At 50.9% G+C, this 24,279-nt stretch overlaps 2 protein-coding genes across 2 annotated transcripts in view; one reads left to right on the forward strand and one right to left on the reverse strand.

Moving 5' to 3' along the window:
- Kctd19 (potassium channel tetramerization domain containing 19) overlaps positions 1 to 10,423 on the forward strand; it is a 42,205-nt gene extending 31,782 nt beyond the window's left edge. The window contains exons 6-16 of the mRNA XM_047527828.1: positions 1,917 to 2,127; positions 3,293 to 3,453; positions 4,748 to 4,848; positions 5,325 to 5,467; positions 5,668 to 5,751; positions 6,002 to 6,116; positions 6,519 to 7,149; positions 8,452 to 8,643; positions 8,827 to 8,981; positions 9,312 to 9,413; positions 10,235 to 10,423. Coding sequence (XP_047383784.1) covers positions 1,917 to 2,127; positions 3,293 to 3,453; positions 4,748 to 4,848; positions 5,325 to 5,467; positions 5,668 to 5,751; positions 6,002 to 6,116; positions 6,519 to 7,149; positions 8,452 to 8,643; positions 8,827 to 8,981; positions 9,312 to 9,413; positions 10,235 to 10,348 — 2,009 coding nt within the window. The 3' untranslated portion in view covers positions 10,349 to 10,423. The remainder of the gene's footprint in view (positions 1 to 1,916; positions 2,128 to 3,292; positions 3,454 to 4,747; positions 4,849 to 5,324; positions 5,468 to 5,667; positions 5,752 to 6,001; positions 6,117 to 6,518; positions 7,150 to 8,451; positions 8,644 to 8,826; positions 8,982 to 9,311; positions 9,414 to 10,234) is intronic.
- Plekhg4 (pleckstrin homology and RhoGEF domain containing G4) lies at positions 9,650 to 19,876 on the reverse strand. Its single transcript, XM_047527863.1, has 22 exons — positions 19,811 to 19,876; positions 18,605 to 19,322; positions 18,361 to 18,456; positions 18,161 to 18,284; positions 17,978 to 18,071; positions 17,826 to 17,900; positions 17,628 to 17,744; positions 17,367 to 17,465; positions 17,132 to 17,280; positions 16,838 to 16,976; positions 16,599 to 16,715; positions 14,889 to 15,071; positions 14,127 to 14,650; positions 13,808 to 14,054; positions 13,061 to 13,150; positions 12,756 to 12,977; positions 12,494 to 12,664; positions 12,222 to 12,399; positions 11,727 to 11,843; positions 11,367 to 11,603; positions 11,180 to 11,295; positions 9,650 to 11,036 (listed from the first exon to the last, which is right to left on the reverse strand). Exons 2-22 carry the CDS (start codon positions 19,113 to 19,115, stop codon positions 11,031 to 11,033), a joined length of 3,612 nt encoding a protein of 1,203 aa, XP_047383819.1. The 5' UTR covers positions 19,116 to 19,322; positions 19,811 to 19,876; the 3' UTR covers positions 9,650 to 11,030.
- Between the last annotated feature and the right edge of the window lie 4,403 nt (positions 19,877 to 24,279).

A 24,279-nucleotide genomic window follows, 5' to 3' on the forward strand; every position in this document is an offset into this window, starting at 1 on the left:
GGCCTTCTCTTGACACTCTGGGTCCATGTGGACTTGAACTGGAGAAGCCAAGAACAAACATTTTCCCATTTTGGGCTTTGGGTAGTGGTGAGTGGAGTGGATACTCTTAGAATCCAAGAATAGGATTTGGCTTGAAACCCTGCATGCCCTGTCTGCTCAGTGCCCGACTGATGGAGTTGGGGGGCAACTGCCAGAGCCAAAGAAATCCTCTCCCAGCCTGGAGCAGGAAGAGCCCAGCCTGGATGGAGGAACCAGGCTGGAATGTCCTAGGGAGGGAGGTGGACCTAAGGCAAGCTCTAGGGGCAGGAGCTACTTGTCCTGCATGAGGAAATCCTGGGCAACTGAAACTTGTGGCATCCGCTTGCTAGAGCGCATGGGAAATACTTGGAAAAATTTCCCACTGGTGCCTCAGTTATCCCACTAGCCCCCAAATTCCCTTCTCCCCGCTTCTAACAACTATTGGCTACTATGTATGTTTCTGCCTATTCCTGATATTTCCTGTCTCCTGTTTAGGCCAGATTTTCATGCTACTAGCCCTGTCTCATTCCAGCTGCTCCATCTCATGATTTTGGTTTGCTTTACATCATCCCATTTCCAATTCCTGTTCGTTCATGGAAGCTTCTGTGCATGTTGTAGGAGCTAACTACCTCTGGGGACCTTGGCTGGTCTTCTAAGAATATGTAGAACCTTTTCAAATAACAGAGCTGCAAAAAAAGAAATGACTGACTTGCACATATGCAGTTTGGTCTGGGCACCACCAGACATTTGTCCCTTGGGATTGAGGCCTTTCCCTGACTTCAGGCCCAGACTCTTTCCAGGTGAATGGAGTCCCATCCTATGTGGTAGGAGTAACATTCTGCAGCAGGTCTCAGGAGCCTGTCCCAGGGCCTTACAACCCTTTTAAGAGTATTGGTTCAACCCCCTCCTTCAAGGGCTTCTGATCCTCAGATAACTTGGATCATTGTGAGTTCGGCAGAGTAGTGCCTGCTCCACACAAGAAATGTAAAGATGGATTTGTGTTTGTAGACAGGCTCTCCACCACTATAAAGCACAGGGTTAGCATTTAACAAAGCATCCTAACTAAGGGAGTCAACTCTAGTAGCCCTAAAGAGTACAGCTGACATCAAAAACCCAGCCCTGCCCTGATTAGCTCTGCAGTTATTTGTATTAAAAATTTTGCCCTAAACTGCAAAACTGGGCAAGGGGAGGGTACTTAGTTAGCCCCTCAGGACAGAGTTTATTTGTGAAAAGATGATAGCACTAAATCTCTCACAGGGTTGCTCTGAGAATTGGAGATAATCCATGAAAATTCCCTAGCAGCCTGCTCTCTGACCCACTATTGCAGGCTTCTATAAGCTATGACAACTGTGTTCTTTGGATTATACCTTGTGTGCTGGCTGCAGAAGAACAAGGTCCCACCCATGATCCAGCCACCCAAATACCTAAAAGTAGCTCTACTTAGTATGTGTCTGAGGAAAATTCTGCCCAGGAGGGCCAGCAATAGGGACTGTATGAATACTGGAAGCCTGTGCCACTCATCCAGCTCTGTGTATGGTTGCTGGTCTTTTACCCTAGAATAGTTACAGAAGGGTTTGGAACTAATGGAGCCTCCTGCAGAGGCTGGGGCCAGAAGGCTGCTATACTGAGTGTTCTGAAATTCAGTTGTTAGTGACATAGCAAATAAATCCCCACCCTGCCTTACTACCTAAGAAATAGTTTTGACCTCTAAACCTGACTGAGTGTACAAAAAAATATACTGATGTTGAGAAAATCCAGATTTGGTCTGTGCAAGGATATAACCTCCCTCTAAGCCACTTAAGTACTACTTGTGGCAGCAAGAGGAATTAAGACCCACAGCCTCCAATTCAGCTATGTCCAAGGGGGATATGGAAGTCACACTTTTATCCCTGGCACAGGTGGTTGTTCACGGACCTCCTGTCCTCCCCCAAGTCCCGGAAAGGGGGTACGTGCAGCCGGTCTGGAGTCTGTGAAGCCACTGTACATGATGGCCCTTGGTCTGCTGGTCAAGTACCCAGACTCTGCACTAGGACAGCTCCGCATTGAGAGCACGCTGGATGGAAGCAGACTGTACATCACAGGGAATGGAGTCCTCTTCCAGCATGTCAAGTAAGGCCTTCCTTAGGGAGGTGCTTAATCCTATCAGGTTGGGTTTTGCCCTTCTCTTGTAACAACCTGAGGCCTTCCTCAGAAACCAGAGGGAGAGAATGTCCTTGGGGTCAACCCGTCATTTTACTCTGTACCACCACCACTGGGTTAGAGCCTCTGAGGAGATGACTGGAATCAAGGTACAAGGGTCCCCACAGCTCAAAGGCCTCAAGCTATTCATATTTCTTTTCTTTACCATTCATTTTCCTGTGCTAGGTCTGAGGTAACCTGACCAGTCATACCTTCAGAGTACTTGGGCACCCCATCCCAAGAAGACCCTTCTGCAAATGTCCTCTTTACCCTTGGGAGGCTCACTAGACAGAGAAGCCTGAACCTAGGGTGAGCTTCTAAGAAGCAAGGCAGGGCAGATTTCCTAGAGGTGGTGATGCTTTGATGGATGAGCTCAGAATGTCCCTGTCAGAGCTGGGGCATGAATTTCAATACTGTTTTATAGAAGGGCAAACAGAAGTTAGGAACAGTGGAGCAACTCTGTTAGGGTAGTAAAATCCATTAATACCAAACTAAAGGTAGGAGTGGGTTTCCCTAAGCGCCTGGGGAAAACATCAGCTGACCCTTAACACTGTCTTAGCCCCAATCCTATGACTTGGAACTCTTTTGGCCCATACATACCATTATCCATCTCTCCCAGACATGTCCACCCCTAATGTCATAGAAGGCAAAGACAAATGTCTTTGGAAGGATGATAGGGGAAATGGGGGTTGTTGTCAGCCTCTTTCCTGGGCACACAGGGTGTTAGTAATCTCTCAAGGATCTTGCAGGCTGCTACACCTTGACTGAGACACCTTGGGAAGATACTTATGGGGGCAGGAAGGAAGTGATTGGACCCTGGCCTGACTTCTAAACATGAGAGAGGGCCTGGAGACTTGAAATGAGTCAATTTAGCAGGATTTGCTGAAATAGGTTAAGCTCAGTTCTAAAAAGTTGTGTCCAGGCTTACTCTCCTTTAAGATATCACCAGATTTCCAGTTAAATCAAGGAAATGATGCTAGTGGTGCCAGGTTTGAGACAGCGTTGGGGCATATATCCTAGGCAAGGAAAGTTTACAGGCTACATTCTTTAGGGGCACAGTGCTGAGGCTCTTCATGACAGGCTTTCCTCTGGGCAGGAACTGGCTGGGGACTTGCCGACTTCCCCTGACGGAGACCATTTCTGAAGTGTATGAGCTCTGTGCCTTCCTGGACAAGAGGGACATCACCTATGAGCCAATGAAAGTAGCCCTGAAGACTCATCTGGAACCAAGGAGTTTACCACCCATGGATGTGCTCAGTAAATGAGGAAGTTTCTTGGTTTGAGTTTAGCATTGGGTGGGGGATATCTAGGGGATCCTAGAAAGATGAGGGAAGAAAGGAAAGATGAGGCAGGCAAGGACCAAAAACTGTAGATGGAAGAGGAGGGGAAAATCAGACCAACATTCATGAGTTCTCTAAAGGTAAACTTCATGTTAAGATCTTCCTCCTCATGTCCAAGTCCACAGTTTGTCCCAGTAGTACAGACAGGGCTGCTACCCAGTCTAGGGCTGCACGGATCCCCAAAGGCAGGCCTGCCATGGCCCCAAGAGCCAACATATTGTGCTCATTTGTTTCTTATAGTCAGGCAAAGAGGAATGGTCCCTGGGTCCATTTAACAGATGAAGTAAAGGTTCAGGGGGAATCTTGTTCAAATTATACAGTGACTAGGGTTTGAATCTGAGTCCAAAGTCAGTGCTGTTTCACCATTTAATAACCTCTTAGTTGTTTAGATGAGATTTAAGCTGTAGTGCTATTATTCAGCAACATTCAATATTTATTGAGCACCAACAATATATCAGGACAGGGGTACATACTGGAGGTAGAGAAGTGAACAACACAAACTCAGTCCACACTTCCCTGGACTGAGTTGTTTTCGCAGTTTAATTCTATGCTTCCTGCCTCTTGGTCATATAATCTAGTTTTACACTGTGCACTTATCACAATGCTCACAAGAGAATGGTTCTCAAACATCAAAATAAGGCCTAAATATAGTCACCCCCAAGAAAAGGGTCATGGGTTCCTCTTCCCAGCACAGAGTCCTGTGACATACCTAGAGACTTGATCGCTAGAAAAGTGACAGTAATTTGATAAAAGCTGGCTCTATGACATCTGCTAAATCTCAAGCACAGACATAGAGAGACTCCTAGCTCCAGTGTGAGAGGCCACAAAAGTGGCTGCACCAGGACACAGCCAGCCAGAAACCAGAGGCAGGTGGCAATGTAGATGGAATTATCAGCTGAGCTTTCTTGAGGGAGGTGGGTCAGGAGAAGGAACAGTGCCCTTGGGATTGGAATTCCAGAAGACTTCCCCTTCCTACCCAAGAGTTGCCAACTGACCCTCAAAGCTGTTGTTCTAAGTCACCTCACCTCCCAGGAAGCTGTATGGTGAAGAGCAAGGAAGGCAGGTATCCAGGATTTCTGTTGCTTCTCAACTTAGGTCACGTGATATTAATGGAGAAGATAGGGGACCTTAATATGCAATACACTAATGACCAAAAAGTCCTAATTTTCCTTCTGGCCATATGATATGTTCCCTCTCATTGGTTTCCATAGATGAGTGGACAGCAGAGATTACTGTGTATTCCCCACAACAGATCATCAAAGTTTATGTTGGCAGCCATTGGTATGCAACCACCCTGCAGACCCTGCTGAAGGTACTGCTAACCCCAGATGCCCTCTTCCCACTTTGGCTTCCCTGCCTGAGCTGCTTTGAGAACTGTCAGCTGACCCTCGCACAGCCTCCACACCTGCTTAGATTGAGGACCTTCTCCCAACTCCACTGCCTAGAATCCCCTTACCTTATGGCAAGAAATGGAATGAGCAGCATTCTGGGAAGGCCTCAGCAGTGTGGGTAGAGAGGAGGCCAGTTCTGAGGGGCCTGGCCTGAGGAGGAGGTAGGATGGTGTTCCAAATTCCTTGGGGAGGGGGGAACCAGCAAAAGTTGAAGCAGAGATGATGCGCATCTCCAGGGGGCTCTGCTCCCCACTGTGCCTATAAGACAGGGAGATGGAAATCCCAAAGCATCTGCTCTAGTGTGACCAGGGAAAATTAAGTGAGAGGTGATTGACCTGCCCCTCTCTAAAGATGTAGCCCTTGGGACTAACTGATTCTGGTGTCCATCCCCCTCCAGTATCCAGAACTGCTGTCCAACTCTCAGAGAGTATACTGGATCACATACGGACAGACCCTGCTTATCCACGGGGATGGCCAAATGTTCCGACATGTTCTCAACTTCCTGAGACTTGGAAAACTGTTTTTACCATCTGAATTTAAGTAAGCAAAGCAAGTAATCATATGATGAAATCACTGAAGCTGACCCCTTCTTCAACAAAGGAAAATTTTACAGCTTTCAGTGAGGAGGTTCTATTGTTTCCAACATTGGTGCTGTTGTTCAACACAGCTTCTCTAGGGGCTTATGCATCCACCACACTCGCACCCTAACTGCCCAGTCTGACATCTCCTTGTGTTTGCAGGGAATGGCCTCTCTTCTGCCAGGAGGTGGAGGAATACCACATTCCATCCCTCTCAGAAGCCCTTGCACAATGTGAGGCATACAAGTAAGGAAACTTCACTCAAGATTCCATGTTTGGACCTTTATATTCCTCTTGGAAATGCTGTCTCAACTGCTAGTGGGACCTGTTCTCCCTGGGGCTGAAGGAGTAAAATAGGCTCAGGATTGGCCAGTGATCTAAACAAAATCCCTTCAGAACTCCTTTTCTCCACTGCCTATCATTAACTCCTTCACCAACCAGCTGATGGACTAATAGAAGTTTCCATTCACTAACCAACCCCTCTTGGTCTTTGTAGGTCATGGACTCAGGAGAAAGAATCTGAAAATGAAGAAGCTTTTCCCATCAGGAAGCTGCATGTGGTGACAGAAGGACCAGGGTCACTGGTTGACTTCAGTAGAGATGCCAAAGAAGTAAGCCCTGATCTTACTTGGTTATGCTCTTCTCAAAGAATGCCACCACAAGGCTTGGGGTGGGCTGGGGCAGGCCCAGGTACTGAGGGGTATGGTCGTGAAAGAGCAGGACCTACACTGGTTCATAGTACAGGAACTGGTTTCTGAATCTTGAAGGAGGCACAGGGACATGCTGACCACTTGTGCCCTGAGATGCCAATAATCTCTCTGGTTAAACTGAGAAGCCTCTGGGCTGGCACCACCCCCATTCAGATCAAGCAAATATAATGTGTGACCCATGTCAGGGACAGGATTGTTCTGTGTGAACAAAGAAGTCTTGGAGGCTTAGTTTATTAGATCTTGGGCAAGGGTTAGAGGACAATGTATAACATGCCCAGAACTATTATGTCCCTCCTTTCTCAGACCACAGCCTGCATGCCACCTATGGACTTCCAAGACTGCAATGACAGGACTCCATGGAACAAGGCCAAGGGGAATCTGGCCAGGTCCAGTCAGATGGAAGAGCCTGAACAGTATACTCGAACCATCCAGGTCTCTCTGTGCCGAAATACCAAGAGGGCAGGCAATCCCAGTGCATACTCACACTGCTCTAGCTTGTGTGCTAACCCCAGACACTGGGGAAGCCACTCTGAGAGTCCCCCAAAGAAGAAGTGTACCACAATCAACCTCACACAGAAATCTGAAACTAAAGATCCCCCTGTCACCCCCATGCAAAAGCTCATCTCTCTGGTGAGGGAATGGGACATGGTCAATTGCAAACAGTGGGAATTCCAACCAATGACAGCCCCCCGGAACAACTCCTTGGAGGAGGCTGCCCTGCATTTTCCCTCGGGAAGTGAGACTGCTTCCCAGACCAGCACCTCAGTTGGTTGGAAAGCCCACTCCATAGTGTCAGAGAAGGATTCAGGTCTACAGGCAGGGACTGGAGCTGGAGCAAAGGACAAGGGGCCAGAGCCAACCTTTAAGCCGTACTTCCCCACAAAAAGAGCTATTGCCCTGAAGGACTGGGGCAAACAGAGAACAAAGGAGAGAGGTGAGTCCTACCCCATTCTTGATCTAAGTCTCATTTACAACAGAAAAGGCAAATCCTGTGACTGAGACCACAGAGCTAGTTAGTGAAAAAAAGGAGACTACAGCCTGCCCTCCAATTCCAGCTCTGTGCCAGGCAGCAATCATAGAAATTACTGGAATGCTGGCATAGCTTGGGGAGCCAAGAGACCATATAAGGTGAAGTGATGAGTGCTGTCGAAAGGGAGAACATAGGTAGTAGGAGCACAGGGAGGCTAGGGGCAAGGCAGAGGAAAAGTCTAAGGTATTTGTGGAAAGCACAGAATTTTGGTCTAGATGGTAGACTGGCTTCCTATGCAGAAGCCACGGAAATGAGGCTGAAGACATGGGTCATTAGGTTGGGCCTTGTGGGTCAAGTTCAGGATGTGGTGCTCTGTTCTGACCTTGAGAGGAGCAAGCAGCCCCTGAAGGATTTTAAAGGAAGGACCATGTGGTCAGGTGGGCACCTTAGAAACCTTGCTCAGGTACACAGGAAGTATAGCATGGGGTGGGGGGTGTGTGTGCCAGAAGCAGAAATTCTTTCTAGTTGGGTGAAAGAGAGTAAGCAGATTATTAGCATGGTGACTGCTAAGGGGTGGGCACCTACTGAGGTGGGAGGACAAGAGAAAGTAGATCTTGCAGAAGAGCACAAATGGCATGTGAAATGCCAAGGGACACACAGGTGATGAAGTCCAGGAAACAGAACGGCTTATGGAGACTAGGATGCAAAGAGTTCATGTGTGGCTGGTAGTGGGGAGGTGGCCCAGGGAAGTATGCTGAGAATTGCCATGCCAGGCTGTTTTCTCTGCTACCTCAAAAGTTCTTCCTAAAGTACTGTCACTTTCCCTTCTAGTGGCTCAGGCCCTGATTGGAGGGACTTTCTTGGACTTTGCCTGTGAGCCCTAATTTGGTCTATCAATCTTCAGGAAGACAAACATCCATTCTTCCAGTATGGGCACACATGAAAATCTGGTCCAAAAAGCTCCTCTCATTTTACAGTTTTATACGTTCCCAGTCCTTCACTGATATTTTTAATTGGCCCTATTTGATACTAGTGTTACTTCAACAGAGGAATTTAGAGAGTTCCTTGGGTTCTAAAATTCAAGATTTGGCTTGCAATGATGCCAGGGTAATAAAGAGAAGAAAGGGTGCCACTTCTAAGAAGCTGGAGGCCTCTGAAAGGGTGGGGTGACTGTACTAGTCTGTCACCAGAGGTCCCCTTTCCTTGCCTAGGCTCTTAGCTTAAGCTCTCAAGCCTAAGAAGAACCCTCTGCCCTTGTTTTCACAGAAAGCTCTATACCTGAGCAGCCTCTGCCTAATGCCAGTGAGGTAGACAACCCAGGGGTCATCCTTAAAGTGACTCACCCCCCTGTGGTGGGTAGTGATGGCTCCTGCATGTTCTTTGAGGACAGCATCATCTACACCACACAGATGGATAACCTCAGACATACACCTCTCACAGCCAGCCCCCAGCCCCGAGGTGAGACTTTGGAGCCATGCCTAGCCCTATACTTCCTTGTGGAGATGCCAGAGGCCCCACCCCGGGTACTTGAGGGAGACTGTCCCATAGGAGCCCTACACCTCTCCCTGCCCCCTTGGCTATCTCTAAGGCTATCTGGCTTTGGGGAGATATGGTCGTAACCACTCTCTCCTTTCCCCACAGATGTGACTTTTCTTAGTTTCTCTCTATCCTGGGAAGAGATGTTTTATGCACAGAAATGTCACCGATTCCTGACTGACATTATCCTGGACTCCATCAGGCAAAAGGATCCCAAAGCCATCACAGCCAAGGTGGTCTCTCTGGCCAACCGGTTGTGGGTATGTGTGACAGGCCCCAGGTCTCTGGGGCACCCTATATCTTCTCTACCTGTCCTGTCCTACTGCCCTTCAATAAGTGGTGCAAGGCAAGAGGAAACAAGCTGAGACAGGTGATAAAGGGAAGTCAGGGCAGAAGGATGGTAGGGGGAAGGGCAGGGACAAGAAGGCAGAGTGGTTTCATCTGGACCTACCCTTAGCTAAGAGGTAGATGTGGAGTGCCTGCCCCAGACCCTGTGGCTCCTGCAGGCCCATGAAGTCCGTGCCCTGCATTTAACTCTGAGGGGCTAGGAGCTTCCCATGGCCCTGCCTAACTGTGGGCTCTCCTGGCAGACTCTGCATATCAGCCCCAAGCAGTTTGTGGTGGATTTGCTGGCCATTGCTGGCTTCAAGGATGACCGGCACACTCAGGAGCGCCTGTACAGCTGGGTGGAGGTGAGCCCACCTGCACCCCATTGGGAATAGCAACTCTGTGAACACCTCACTATCTTGCTGCACAAGGGCCAGGCTAGTGCTGTCCAGAAGGCTAGACTGGCAGCTAGGCCACTGGCCCCTGGTCTCAGGGAGGGAGAAATGGTGAGTGAAATGAACTGATCCAGAGTAGTCAAAAAGCAACATTTAGGCCATTGGTTTTTATAGTTTTCCTCCAATGATACCAACTATGCCTTTTTATCACTAACAACCCCAGCCACACTTGTCCCATAAACCCAAGTTTGTACACACAGGACTCAGGCCTTTCTAACTTTACCTTTTAGCCACAATATTACCATTTTTTCATATTTAAGCTTTAAAGCATTCTTTACATATAAATAAATGTTCAATAAGGACAAAGGAATGATCAGAGTTTTTTCTGATCCCTTAAAATTTCTACATTGTAGGTGGGAAAGATTTAGCTAATTTCTCATTAATCTGGCATTTCTGTAATCAAGTGCATTATTATAATGCAATTCACCATTAACACACTAGTACTTAATTAAAAATCTGGCTTGTCTATTGTATGGTAAGAAAGTAGAAGATCAGAAGCAGGAAACACACCTTTGACCATCTGGTTATTTTTCTCAGTTCCCTGGTAGTCACTCCTAGCCACAGCCCTGTGAGATGCTTTTGGGCAGAACTAAGCCCTATTGCATCAAAGTTCCCCAATAAGAAGCTTAACCTGTCCCTGTCTCCATCCTGATGGGAGAACTCCACCTACAATGGAGCTATGAGTAGACAAATGGCCAGAAAATCATGAGTAAGGCGGCCTTTTCTTGCAGCTCACACTGCCTTTTGCCAGAAAATATGGCCGCTGCGTGGACCTGCTCATCCAGAGAGGCCTGTCTAGATCTGTCTCTTACTCTGTCTTGAGCAAGTACTTACAAGAGGGCTAGGGTGCCCAAAGACGCTGCAGGCCCCCACCGACCAAGGCTCTTTTAAATCCCCAGAATGCATGTGCCCATCCAAATCAGTCTATTCTTTAATTATAAACAAATAAAACAGTAGATCATAAGTCAAAGGTCTAGACTCCTTCTCTGAGATACCAAAGGACTAAGGAACAGTGAGATAATAACATACAACTCTTAACTGAAAGCTGTTCAAAAGGCATCAAGTCAAAATAACCAAACTGGCCTGGGGAGCCAGGACAGGCAAGGGTAAGGGCCCAACAGGGGTTGGTTGGCTCCTGTGTTTGGGGAGCTCATCATTAAAGCCAAATCTTGGTGAGCAGCTGCTAGGAACTCACCTGTGTTCCTCCCAAGGGCTGGGTGCAACTCAGTCACTATCCAGAATCACATGATATCCCACTAGCCTCTAGGCACTTGCCCTAGCCTATTCTGAACTTACAGTTGGAGTAAGGATAGGAGACATGGGGCCAGGAACCTAGGATCAAGGTTCTTTCCCAGGCTCTGCAGCCAGACTCCCCTGGAGAGGCTCCAGGCTAGTCAGTGGCCACAGATAACAGAAAGGGTAGTCAACAGCACTGCATGAGGTGGAACAGGCACCAGCAGATCCACAGAAGTGATGTTCCTTGGAGATAGTGGCTTCTAGATCCGCTGCTCACCATGGAGCCTGAGCTCAGACCTGTGGGGACAGGCCAGTCATGAATGCCTGCTTCCCTGGTTCTGAGTCCAGGGGTTTCTTGGGAATCATTATGGCCCGCCCACCCCCCAGGAAGGAAAGGCTGGGCTGGGGAGGCTGATGGCATAAGGCAAGATGCCACTCACATACGACAAGTCCTCGAGGACCCTGCCCAAGACCTGCCCTGACACACAGCTGCTGTCAGAGCCACTGGAGCCACTGGCTGATGGGCACTGGGATGAGACTTCAGAGTCCTCAGGAGCTAGGGAAGAAGACTAGGTAAGTTGTCAGCAGGAGAGGCCCAGACCACACTATGGCTAACCCCAGACATACTCAAAGAAGGCTGGCTGCCCAGTTCTGTGTCAGCTTCCAGTGCTGCTTCCTCTGGGAAGTTGGGAGGATACAAGGGCCAGCGGACACCCAGAAGAGCTGGGTCTCTGTATAGGTGCAAGTTGAGGGACTCCAGAACAGAGCAAGAGGCAGGGTCTCCAGAAAGGGAGCTTGAGGACCCCAGGTAGGGGCTGTCATAGTCAAATGGGGCCACAGCAATGGAGGCCCGAGAGCGAACTTCTGTATAAGAGAAGATCAAGTTAGGACAGGTCAGAACCCAGGTCCAGACAGGCCAGGGCTAACAGCAGTCCACAATGCTCAGCACAGCTTTTCTCACCCCTACCCCTGAAGCCTGCCTGCTACCTCGGCACTTTAGGACACAGTTGATGTTGCGGTCGTTGATAGCTTCCTCACTGGGTGCGATGTCCTGGAAGGCCTTGCTCCCTACACCCATGGACACCATCTCAGCCATGCGCATCTCTAAGTAGAGTAAACATAAGTGAGGCCCCTCTGGGCTCTAACAGTTTTTCCTGTTCACCCATATCCCACAGATTAACCATCTTGTATACTGCGTCTTTCTGGTGCTAAATTCTTTCCTCCCAACAATCCCATGGGGGCAGGTATCATAATTCCAGTTTTAGAGATGAGAACCTTGATAGTCAAAGGTTAATACTGTGTCCAAAGTCACAGGTAGTGACAGCAAGGCTGCCTTTTGAAGTTGTTTCCCTTACATTGGTTGCTGCTGATGGACTATCTCCTCCTTCCCAAACTTCTAGGTCCCTAGACCCTCCCTGGATTCCTTGGGTACCCACACTGTGGGGAAGGGAGCATGGGATGAACTAGGGGGCAGAGACCTACCCTTGTTATGGACAGCCTGTCTCCAGAGTAGGCAGGAGATATCAGCTGTCCAGGCCTGCTTGGTGGCCAAGCTAGAGGCCTGCAGCACAAAGGTGTCCCTGGCCTTGCGACGGCGGAACCAGATCTCAAAGCGCAGTTTGCTATCCCCACAGCACTCAGTGAGGCCAAGATCTGCCATCTGTGTAGCCAGGGGAAAGGGGTTTGGTGAGGCATGAGACAGGGAAAGCCAGGGGAAGGGGCAGGGGCCAGGGACCAGAGGCAGGTGGGCCCACCTTGAAGGAACGCTTATAGGTAAATGTATTGACACCCGCAGGCCCACGGCGAGGCTTGCTGAAGAGCAGCAATTCCTCAAAGAGGAAAACACGACGAAGGGACTTGTGACGCCCAGTGCGCACTGTGAACTCATCCTGTCGCACCAGCTGCCCCTGTTCCTTGAGGTTAACCTGAAAAATTGGGGCCTGGTGGGTACCCAGCCCCTCCTGCCTGTCCTTCCACACCCAGGGCACCTGGACATTATGGCCCAAGATGACTCACATCACAGCCCTGGATGGCATCCATGGCTAGCAGGTCGTTGCCATGTCGCAGCTGGAAGTGTACAAGGCTCTGGGCCTCCTGCAGGGCATTGAGCTCTTGCACAGGTCCCCCACAGGCCCGTGCCAGCTCCTGCAGTAGCAGTGCGTATTTGCTCATGCGCTGGATGGGTTTTAGCAGGTAGGAGGCCAAATCCAGCTGGTCACCCAGTGCTTGCTGCTTGTCCTGCCAGGTAGGTAGGAAACCACTGAGTGGTCTCAAGGTATACCACCCTCTATCCTACTCCTCCCAGTTTCAGGCTCTCCTACCTTGAAGAAGGCGTGACCATAGCTGGTCATCAGGGCATCAGAGCGAGGTTTATTCTTGCTGTAGAGTGCATACATCCCAAACTGCACCCTCTATGAGGACACATCACTCAGCACAGATACAAGCAGCCCAGCTCCCAAAGGCAGCCCACACCCCAGAGAGACTACTTTCTCAGTTTGAGAGGACTAAAATGCCAACACCTCTCAGTGGACCTTCCCCCACAGATCCTGCTTTGAATGAGGGGTAATCAGGCAAGAACAGGCACTATGCAGTAGGGGCTTTCTAGGCCCTGAGGGGAGGAAGTCTCATCTTCCTCAGACTGAGCTTCTAAGTTCAGCTCTGCCCCTCCCACAGCAAGAATCTCTCTCTGGTCCCACCTCACCTTGAACCCTTTCTCTTGCTAACTATACTCAGTCACATTCACCTAGTCCAGGTCTCTTTCCTGCCATACCCTTTGCACTTGCTCTTTCCTGGGGTGGAACTCTCTTACTCTGGCTCCCTGTCTGGCCTCAGCTCAAATATCTGCAGCTCAGAGCCTACATCTCACTGTTCTCTCTAGAGTGAGAACCCTTTCCCACCAGTAACAGGCATCTCTCCTGTTTATTTTCCTACCAATCCCAGCTGAACTAAAAACACCTTGAGATGCAGAGAACTTGTGGGTCTCACTCATGGCTGTTCCTAGCACAGAGCCTAACAGCTCTTTGGAGTATGGTAGAATCAGCTGGGGCCATATGGCCTGTGGGACTTACATGGCGCAAGAAGGCATAGGCCACTCGGGGTGGGTGCCGGGTGCAAGCCTCCAGTTCACGCAGGAAGAAATGGCAATGGAAGTCCCGCAACTTCTCCAGGTTGCCAAAGAGGTGAGCTCGCTGGCCACGGAGGCCTTGTGGCACATCAGGGCGATCCAGCTCAGGGAAATAGTTCTCCATGGTGTAGTCGAGGGCCCGGACATACTCTCGCTCAGTGGCCACCATCTCTGCCAGCACCAACTGTAGCCTACCAGGAAGACTGAATAAGGACCCAAGACATCTACTTTCCACTCCTCCCTGTCCTGCCCACTGCCTGTACCTATTGGGGCTCCTGAGGTCACAGCTGCCTGGTAGAGGCAAAGTAGAGGATGACCTAGGCCGGGTACCTCCTCCAGCCACTGGTTTGTGGCAGGCAGACACAATGGCAGCACGGTGGAAATGGTGGGAAGGCTCACTGACACTCTGCCCCAGATTCTGATCAAAGCTGTAGGCCTTCCTCAGAGGAGGAGTGGCAGGTACAGCAGGGACCCGGCTGACATGCATGCTAGCTGTGCTGACACGCAGGCTAGCTGTGCTGCCCGTCAGTGGCGGCTTCAGTGCAGCCTCTAACTTCTGGTCCAGAGCCAGCCAGGTGTCCTGGCACCGTGCCCAGGCCCAGCGGCATTCCTGGCGGATGCCCTCTGAGCCTAGCCCTGTGGCCAGAGCCCACATTTTTCGGAAGTGCGCAGGAGGCAAGTCAGGGTGCCTGGTCCAGTGTAGCTGCAGCCGCTGTAGCACAACCTCTGGGCGCTCCTGCTCCAGCTCTGCCAATACTCGCTGCCCCTCCTCAGCCCACGTTGAGGCCTGCAACACCAACGCCAGATGGGCATGAAAGGGGACCCCCAGCAAGCCTTCTGCTCCTCTACTGATCTCCCAGCCCCTCAGAGGGCTGGCCCCACACCATGTCCCAAGTGGTTGGATTTCAGGATCAGAATGAAGACAAGGGAAGAAAACAGGATGAGCAGAACACACTCAGGCTGAGGTGGAGAGGGGCAGTCACTTTTGGTCCCACTGAACAGAAGAGACAGGACCTCTCGCTCACCTGCTTGAAGAACTGAAATAGTCTCTCAGCATCTGCCAGCCTCTGGCGCCGCTGGGTCAAAGCCCTAGAGAATTCTATCAGCTGGGCTCTCAGGGCCAGAAAGCGCACCCCAGGGGGACCCAGTTCAGCTGCCTCCCAGCCAGCCAGTGGCTGTAGAAACTTCTCCCCCCTCCTGACCTGCTCCTGGACAAAAGAATGGGCTCAGCTTGTACAGGTCTGAAGGTTCAGTCCTAAACCCAGATCATTTCCACTGACATTTACATGTCCTTAAATCTCTCCTAAGGTAGAAGGCCTTCCCCTCTACCTACCTCCAGCCCAAACTTACCCCTCTCTCAAGCCTTCCAAATTCAGCTCCTGGCAGCATTCAGCCCTTTCTCTCCTGGGCTCCAATTCTTCCCTCTCTCCTGACTCTTTTAGTCCTTATCAGTGATTTTTCCTCCTCCCTTTCCCTCATCTAGGCTCCTGAAGATAGTGCACTGTGTCCCCCAGGCAATCTTGTGTGACCACACCCCAAATGTCATCCACACACCCACATCCACTAAGTGACATTCTCCAGTCAGAACTCTCATTTGAGCTCCAGGCCCAATACCAAAGGTCCTTACTTTCATTCCCTCATGGCTATCTCAAAAGCATGAATGCATTTCCCAGAAGGTCCTCTCCTAGGCCCTCAGTGAACTGTGCCCATTCATCCTTACAACTGCCATATGGATACCCTCCCATATGGATGCACCATTAAGTTATACAAACTTTTCAAATCTGTCTTTCTGCCACCATCCTGATCAAAGAAAGTAGTATAGTCAGCCTTCATATCTGTAAGTCGCAGAGTTTCAAATTCATGGATTCAACTAACCTTGCACTGGGAAAATATCTGGGAAAAAACTATATAGCCTTTTTTCTTGTCACTATCCTCTAAACAACATAACTATGGAGCACCTGCATTACATCAGGTATTATTATATCTAGAGATGATTTAAAGTACATGCAAGGATGTATGCAGATAATATGCAAATACTATATCATTTTATATAAGGAGCTTGAGCATCTGCAGATTTAAGTATCCAAGGCAGGTCCTGAAACCAACCCCCGCCCCCCAGATACCTAGGGGTAGATATTTCCCACCTGTACTACCTCAATTGTCACTTCATTGTATTTTCCATTTCCATCCTCCAAGTCACTGTCTACCTAGAAACTAAGATCTTCTTCCTTGATACAGCTCTGATTATGCTTTCTTGCTTAAACATATCACTGCCACAGGACCCAGTGATCTGACCACTGACAAGTCTTGCAGTCTCATCTCTTTCTACTCTTCCTCTTATGCTCTACCTTTCAACCTCATTGACCTTATGGTTCCTCAGGCACATCACAGACTCCCAGCCTGGAATGTTCCTCTATCCCCAACCCTCTTCTGATTGACCCCAACTTACCCTTCAGCTCTCAGCTCAAAATCACCCCAAAAAAGTTTGCTCAACAACCCTGCTAAGATCATATCTTTGTTACATACTCAGGTAGAACCACCACATTGCATCTCTCCAGAATTTTGGCCTCAGTTTGCAAACACATATTTGTGAAATTTTGATTATAACTAATATACTCTGTTGGACAGTACATTCCAAGAGAGTAAGGGATTGACTTGTTTCCACTCACTCCTGCAATTCTAGTCCCTGGTAAAGTGCCCTCATACCCACAGAATGAACAAGTGACTAAATTTACCTGGGCAACCTGGTCCAGCTCCCGGAAAGGTCCTTGAGCCTGAAGCAGCATGTCCAGTGAGGGCTCCCCTGGTTCCACCAGTGCTGGCCAGCCCACCTGCTGTAGCCATACTTCAATCTGGATAAGAACAAGCAAGGAGAGGCAAGGAGAGTTGCTTTCTGTGTAGTGCTAGGGGCTGTGTGAGTTGAGTCCATGCTTAAGACCAGGGTTAGGGACCACTCTGGTCAAAGAGTTCCCACCTGGTGCAGTCTGCCCTCCTGCGTCTCCAGAGTTTGGAGCAGCTCTAGTGCCTGCATACGCTGGTTGCTCTGTAGGGTCAGCTGGTGCAGCAGTCCATCTACACGGCCATATAGTTCATCAGCCTTGTCCACCGCTGGCCTAATACAGAGTACACAGCAAGACCATGCACCTTACTGGTCCCCTTGCTCCACTCTACCATGTCCTGGGACTTTAATCCTGGCTGATTCTGAGTCTTTGGCATGGATATGGTGGGTTGGGGTGGGGTAAGATCTAGAAACTGGGCTCATACCTACCTGTAGTCTGGGCTCAGGGTCACCTCTCGGACCTCCTGCTTCAGCCATGCTAGTTCTAAGCCCCCTTGGCATTGGAGCCATGCCAGCTGTGGTGAGTCCAGTACCTGCTGCATCAGGACCTGTGCCTGCTGTAACAGCCGACCAACTTCCTGTGGTTGAGGGCAACAGATGGTGGTGGACATGGGAGAGGAGGGACTCGGGAACATTCAGGGAGGTATTGGGAGGGGATACTTACCCCAAACTCCATAGGCTGAGGCACAGCCTTTACATTCTTGATGGCCCCCTGGAGCAGGGCACAAACCACCTGGCAGCTCTGCAGAAGGGCTTCTAGACGCTGTGAGCAGGGGGCAGCATGACCAGAGTGCAGTGCTGATCCCAGGCTTCCTGGATTCCAGGCCACTGCAGCCAGCTCTGTCCTACTCTAGCTAACCCAGGACAGACTCCTCCACAGGCCCAGGTTACCTGCATAATCCCACCCACCCCTCAGTGCACTGACCATCCGGAAATCCAGCCAGGTCTGGTGGCAGTAAGGCAGGCATCCTCCTAGTGAAGTAGGCAACCCTGCAGTAGGGATGTGGGTCAACAGGCTCTGATGAGAGTGCAACTGCTCTAGCTATAGGAGAAGAATGTGTTGTGGATCTAAGCCTGGAGGGGAAGACCCCACCTCCATCCCTCAGCCAACCTGGCTCAGTACCTGCAGCCCTGAAGGCACCTCCTCAGGCATTTTTCCCATTAACAGCACCTGGTGCACTGACCCTGGGGCTACTTCCTGCAAGGAATGAGAGCTCAGTCCTGCACCCAACTCTACACAATAGGAACGGAGGCAAGATGCAATTCTGTACTCACTTGTAGTTGGCTGAGTCCCCACAAGAGGGAAGAGCTTGGGGAACAAATCCGGGCATCAACTAGTATGGTAAGACCCAGGGCCTGGACTTCAGGTCTAAAGGGGTGTACTTCAGTTTAGTATCTGATTCCCAGGTCCTGACATCTCCTGGATCAAGCCCAGTCCCCCACCCCTCTCCCCCAAACCTGGGGATGCCTCGCAAGTAGAGCAGGAGACAGATGAGTTCATGGCTGCTGCACTTGGGGTGAAGCCAGGCTGGGCTGTGGGCACACAACAGCAGCACAGCTCGGCCGTCTACATCTCGAGTTCCTGTTGGGGTGGAGGCATTGAACATTCACCCAACCAGGCCAACCCACCTCCACTGCCTCTAGGCCCTCCTAGCTACCTGGTAAGGCAGCCATGCCACTGGCCAGCAGATCCCAGGTGAGGTTTTGGGCCAGAAGGCAGTCAGCAGACTTGAGAAGGCAGGATCTGCTAGAGTCTTGGAAAGGGAAATGGCTTAGGTTTGCATGGGGCCACCTACCCAGAGACCCCTCCACAGATCAGGGCTTCAGCCTCCCCAAGTCTTAACACCCACCTCCGGGTATCCCCATTCTCTTCCCAGACTTCCCTAGCTAAGCCTCCCTTACCTGCCTCCAATGGTTTTGATGATGTCTTTGATAAAGGGTCTCCAAGATCCACAGGGTTGCTGTCCAACCCCCCAGGGCCTAAGACAGCAGGCAATGCCCCTCCTGCACCTGGGTCCCCTATCAAACCTCTCCTTGGGCTGTCACTCTCACCCTGTGCCAGGCTGAGGTGCGAGGACATGGGGCACAAGAGGCTCTCCACTACAGAGGGAGCAGACTCCTCTGAATGGACTAAGGAGCCTCGTAGTGTGCTCTTCTGGCCATCCCCCGACCCATCTGTAGCCTGTAGTTCTGAAGGTAATTGAAGATCCCTGGACAAGGGGCTGCCCTGAAGCCCTTTGCCGTGGGCTGCCCCTGCTGGTGGTCGTGGAGGACTAGGGTCCTTAATCTGCTTCTGGGAAGCAGGATCCTCCTCCTCCCAGGCATCCCTGAAACTGCACACAGCAAACCTCCAGTCGGTGGCGTGGCCCTGGGAGTCTGGGGACTCATCCCCATCCTCCAGGGACCTTTCCATCACTCCCTACTAAGGGTGGGCCTGCTCAGGACAAGTGGGCAAGGGTTGGGCCTCGGTATGAAGGGAGGCCTCGGCTCATCCAGGAACTGTGTTGAAGATGATCCCACAGGGCTCCACGAGCAAGGCAGGCAGAGAACACTAGGCCAAAGGCGGTACCAGGCTGGGTGCCCAGGCACAGGAAGTGCGGCGGCTATCGTAGTTCAAGGCCTGGGGAGGGGGAAAGAATGTCAGGGGTCTTTTTCCTGCCCAGGGCCCTCGTCACGCTCCCATGAGCCTTTGTTTGGTGGGTCCCACCCGGCTCCACCCTCGCACATCACCTCACACCAGGCTTTGCAGGACTACCTCGTGCTCGCGCTCCCCGCTGGGACAGAGCGGGGCACTGGCGCGCGACTCCGTCGCCCGCCGCCTACACTCACGTTCCTGGAAGCGCCGCAGGGAATCTCGAAGCCCAGGAGGCCGCGCAGCTGAGCCCTCGAACAGCCCCGGGCCTCGACGGCGGGAACAACCCGGCCGCCCAGCGTGCAATGGCGCCGCCTCTTGGCGACGGGGCGGGAAAATAGAGCAGCTGGGGACGCAGCGCCGCGCCGCCCCCTGGGGGCCGGAGGACGACGCCACAGCCCAGCCAGCAGGTCCCGACGGCAGACCGCCGGGCGGCGGGAAAGCGCTGAGGCGTGGGCCCGCGCTGCGCCCCTTACCCACGGGTCGGACGGCGCTCCTGGCTTGGAGCGCCCCACCCTCGGCGTCTCAGTGCGCGGGTCGGGGCAGCGTCCAACCGTCGTTCCGCCGTGCCCACTGCGCTGCCTGCCGACGCGCCGGAAGCGTGAGTGAGCGGCGCCCCGCGGGGGGCTGGGGAGGGGGCTGGCGGGTCGGCTGCTTTAGCACGCGCCCTGGGAATTCCTTGGGTGTAGCGGAGGGCGCGGCGCCTTGCAAACCAGCGGAGCCCTGGAACACCTTCCCAGCTCCCCTAGCAAATCTGGTCCAAAGAAGACAAATGTGAGTTCGGGTTTCCGAAAGGCACCTAGGAAGAAACTCCCTAACCCCAGAGCAGCTACTGGGAGCCAGAAGGGCCATCTTCTAGGAGACTGGGAGTGAGGGGCCCCTCCACCTAAGCCCCCTTCTCTCTTCAAGTGCCCAGGTCCACACAGCAAGAGAGATTATGTGGGCTGCTGTTGTAGGTCAGTGATGAAGGGCTTGTGTGTCATGTGCGAGGCCCTGAATTCCATCCCCAGCACCGCAAAAACAACAACAACAACAAAAAAAAACTTTGTCGTTGACATAAAGAGGTTGTGGTATCTCAGGACAGGATGGATGACCCCACTGTCTGGGCTGCAAGGTGGAGGAAGCAGTGCAGCCTCTTGGGTGAGAGCTGACCCAGGCCTGCCAGAATGTACCAGGCCCAGACCCTCCACCCTCTTGCTTTCCTTGGTACCTCTTTTTAACCCTTCCCCAAAAAGTCCAGCTAAGGAGGCAGGTGCTGAGGTTGGGGTCCCAGAATCAGACTAGCCTGGACCTGGCTTCTCCACTCACCTTTGGGAGGAGCTCCAGGGACTCTCTTCTCTTTGTGCCTCACCTGTGAAACAAGAAAGTTACTTTTTTGTCCTGGGATTGCCAGAAGGACTAGAAAGGACCCAATAAGTCAAATATTGGTCTCTGGGGCTGCATTTGTGCCCTGCCCCACCCCCTCATTTCACCCTTAGGGGATACTAAACTGATGAAAGACATTTGGATTGCTGTGAGATCTCTCCCAGCTTTGAGGTTGGGATCCCTTTGGGGCATGTGGGCCTGTCCTGACAGTTTTCTGAAAATTTATGTGGAGATTGTTGGGAGGTCAGCTGTGTGGCCAGAAAAGAGCAGCAAGCGCCACAGCATGACCAGACCCTTAGTCCTTGGGAGGAGAGGGCAGTGAACATAATGCCTTCCCTGTCCCTAAGGCAGATGACTCCATGAACCTGGACATCAGTAGCAGGCACAGTGGGAAAAACAGAATCCCCCCCCTCCCATCCTGGTACCAAGAGTTCAGACTCCCAGGCAGATACCAAGCAAGGAACAGGGCTGGCCTTGGAGTTGTCCTGCTCCAGCCACAGTCCCCAGTTAGATCTTTCTTCCCTCCCTCCTCTAGCTTCAGTGAACATTGGGTCCAACTTTGGCTCCCTCCCTAGCTCTGTTCCAGGGCCACCCCCACTGAGTCACTGCCTCCTGTTCCCTCTCTCCCCCTCTACTGTCCACTGCCACCCAATAGCGCCTCAGGATCCCTAATAGCTGGGATGACCTGCTGGCAGGCACATGTACCTTCCCAGTGCCAGAGGCAAAGAAGAGGCCCAAGCCACAGGCCCTAGCTGACCCTGGCACCCTGGGCACAGCAGTCAGAGTCAGGGGAGATGAAGACATGCTGAATAAGAGGCAGGGCTAGACCCTGGTTTCTCCACTCCACATGGAATGTGCATTGTAAGCAGACTGTATGTTGTCCACTTCTTCTGTATTTTCAGTATCCAGCACTGGGCCTGGCACAGAACAAATGTCTATGAGTACCTGAGGCCGGTAACATTGCCCCTGCCCTCCTGAGCCTCCCCATCTGTGAGTTGTATGGAAACCAAAGTCACAGATGGAGACATTCCAAGGCTCAGTCTGAAAGGGAGACAGAGAAGAGGCAAAGAGCTGCAGAATGCACAATCCTGGATAGCAAAGATATAGAAATGGTAAAGAAACAGGGACAGACTGAGGCCTAGTGGGGAACATTGAGGGGCTGGGCCTGGAGCCAGTGTAGGGCGGCTGACCACAGTAGGCTCTGTGGGCTGAGCTTGCAGGACTGAGCAGTGACTCATGGAGCCCATCTCTGTGGCTCCACTGGCAGCAGAATCTACTCACACGAGCCTTTTCCACTGAGATCATAAAATGTGGATGGGCTTCCCTCCCCTGCCCCTTCCCCAACCCTCCCTCAGCTTTCCATTCCTTGTCAACACAAATCAGTCAGAAATAAAATGTGAGCTCTGGGCCTCAGTGGGCTTAATGATAAGAGACAGTCATTTCCCTCACTCCACCCTGAACCTTGCACACCCTTCTTCAGCACTACCCCAAATAGTAATGGCAGCAAATACCCAAAACCTTCTAGACATCTTTTGCCTTTGGCCTAAATAAACTCCAAACTCCATTTGGTGTGGCATTCAAGGCCATCCAGAGGCATCATAGCCTTTCTTCCCAGCGCCCAGATTGGCTTGGGAAACATCCGATTATAAGTCTTGACTCTTACGTCTCCTCTACTTAACAAAATCCTTCCTCCTTCAAGACCTAGATAAAGCACCTTCTCCCAGAAGTCCTCCCTACCTGTGCCAACCCAGTCAAGGTTGGCAACCAGTGAATGAGCTTGTGACTTGCTCCCTTTCCTACATAGCAGACATCTGCCTGCCTCCCCAACCCCCAAACTTTGCTCACCTGCTTTCTGGACCTCCATAGACCTACTGAATCAGAACTTTGGTATAGGCCCAGGAATCTGCTTCTCAGTGATCCTGACATTAGTCTGAGAATAGCTACCCGCACCAGCCTCTTCACATCTTGGACTGCTGGAGCAGTCTCACAAAAGGTCTTCCACCTGACCTTTCTTTCTACTAATCCACCCTCCATCTTGGCTTCCACACACCAGGTGGCTCCCACCTGGTACCAGCCACACACACACAGTCTCCTCACAGAAGCCTGTCTGTATCTGCTCAAGGCCCCACAGCACTTTTCACACACCTCTTGCCTTACAGTATAAGATAGATGATAACACTTGGGATCCCTTACCATGGGCCAGGCCTAGAACAGATTCCTTCCTATATTATCATTTAAGTATGATTTGATTCCATTTTAGCGATGAGGCAACTGAGACTTGGAGAGATTATGTAACATGCCTAAGATGACATAGCTGCTGACTAACAGCTGGGACTGACTCCAAACTGTTAACTACTAATTAATTACAAGGCTTTATCACTGCTATCGGTAAACAACTTGAAGGCAAAGCAAAGTAGTCACCCTTCCTTCTCATGTTTTTCCCATGCACATTGCAGAAAAAGTAAATGTTAGTTTACCAATTTTTTTTTTTTTTTTTTTTTACCAAGGATTGAACCCAGGGACACTTAACCACTGAGCCACATCCCCAGCCCTTTTTTATGTTTTACTAGAGACAGGGTCTTGCTGAGTTGCTTAGGGCCTTGCTTAATTGCTAAGGTTGGCTTTGAACTCATGATCCCCCTGTCTTAGCCTCCTGAGTTGCTGGGATTACAGGCATACTCCACCCAGCTAGTTTACCAGTTCTTTAACCTTTGTTAAAGGTTACTGGTATACTGAGTCCTGTAGCTAGTCCTGGGATAGTGATTACATAGGGCTGTAGAGGGTGGGATATGAGGAGTACATGTATACGGGTACAGGCCTCCTTTTGGGGATGAAGAAAGTGTTCTATACTTACATTGTGGTGAGGGTTGCACAATTCTATGAATATATTAAAAACTCTGAACTGTACATTTTAAATGGGCAAATTTTTATGGTATGTGCATTTTATCTTAGTAAAGACACTTTTTTTTTCTGGTGGTGCTGGGGATTGAACCCAGGGCCTTGCGCATGTGAGGCAAGCACTTTGCCAACTGAGCTTTATCCCCAACCCCAGTAAATACACTTTAAAAAAAAATCCTTCGGACACAGTGGTAATTAGATATGCAAAGTGTTGTTATCTAGGGTTTTCTGGGCCCACACCAACCTGATTTGTATCATAAACACTCAGGGTAACCAACTCTCTTAAGATTGCCTTCTCACCTGCCGTGTGCAGGAGGCTACTTCTGTTCCTTTGTCTCACACCTGCCTCTACATTTTCCAGAAATGCTTCTGTTGCCCCAGGTGTGGCAGCTGCATCTTTGGACACTTGGCCTCTAACCTCTGGGGTTAGTCTTTCCCATTTTGTAGATTCCCAGTTCTGTGATCCCAAGCCTATACAATGTGCCCCTAGAGTGCCACTCCAGCCCCCTGCTAGAAGCAGACAATGTTAGAAAAATAGGAGAGAGGTATGGGGAAGACCAGAGGGAATAACAGTCCTACCTAGGATCCCCCCCTCCATTCTCTACTCCAGAAGCCCTGGGGCAGGCAGATCCTCTGTTGTACCCACCCCTAGAATCCCCATACACATGGATAGAAGACACCG

Source organism: Sciurus carolinensis, chromosome 16, assembly GCF_902686445.1.
Source record: "Sciurus carolinensis chromosome 16, mSciCar1.2, whole genome shotgun sequence".
Taxonomy (NCBI): Eukaryota; Metazoa; Chordata; class Mammalia; order Rodentia; family Sciuridae; genus Sciurus; species Sciurus carolinensis.

Excerpts from the sequence above, each read along its gene's own strand:
- Plekhg4 (XM_047527863.1), bottom strand. The coding sequence starts at position 19,115 with ATGGAAAGGTCCCTGGAGGATGGGGATGAGTCCCCAGACTCCCAGGGC. Across the intron at positions 17,466-17,627 it reads CCTGGCTGGATTTCCGGATG|CGTCTAGAAGCCCTTCTGCA; the intron begins GTCAGTGCACTG and ends CCCTGCTCACAG. Across the intron at positions 11,296-11,366 it reads GGGCAGCCAGCCTTCTTTGA|CTCCTGAGGACTCTGAAGTC; the intron begins GTATGTCTGGGG and ends CTTCTTCCCTAG.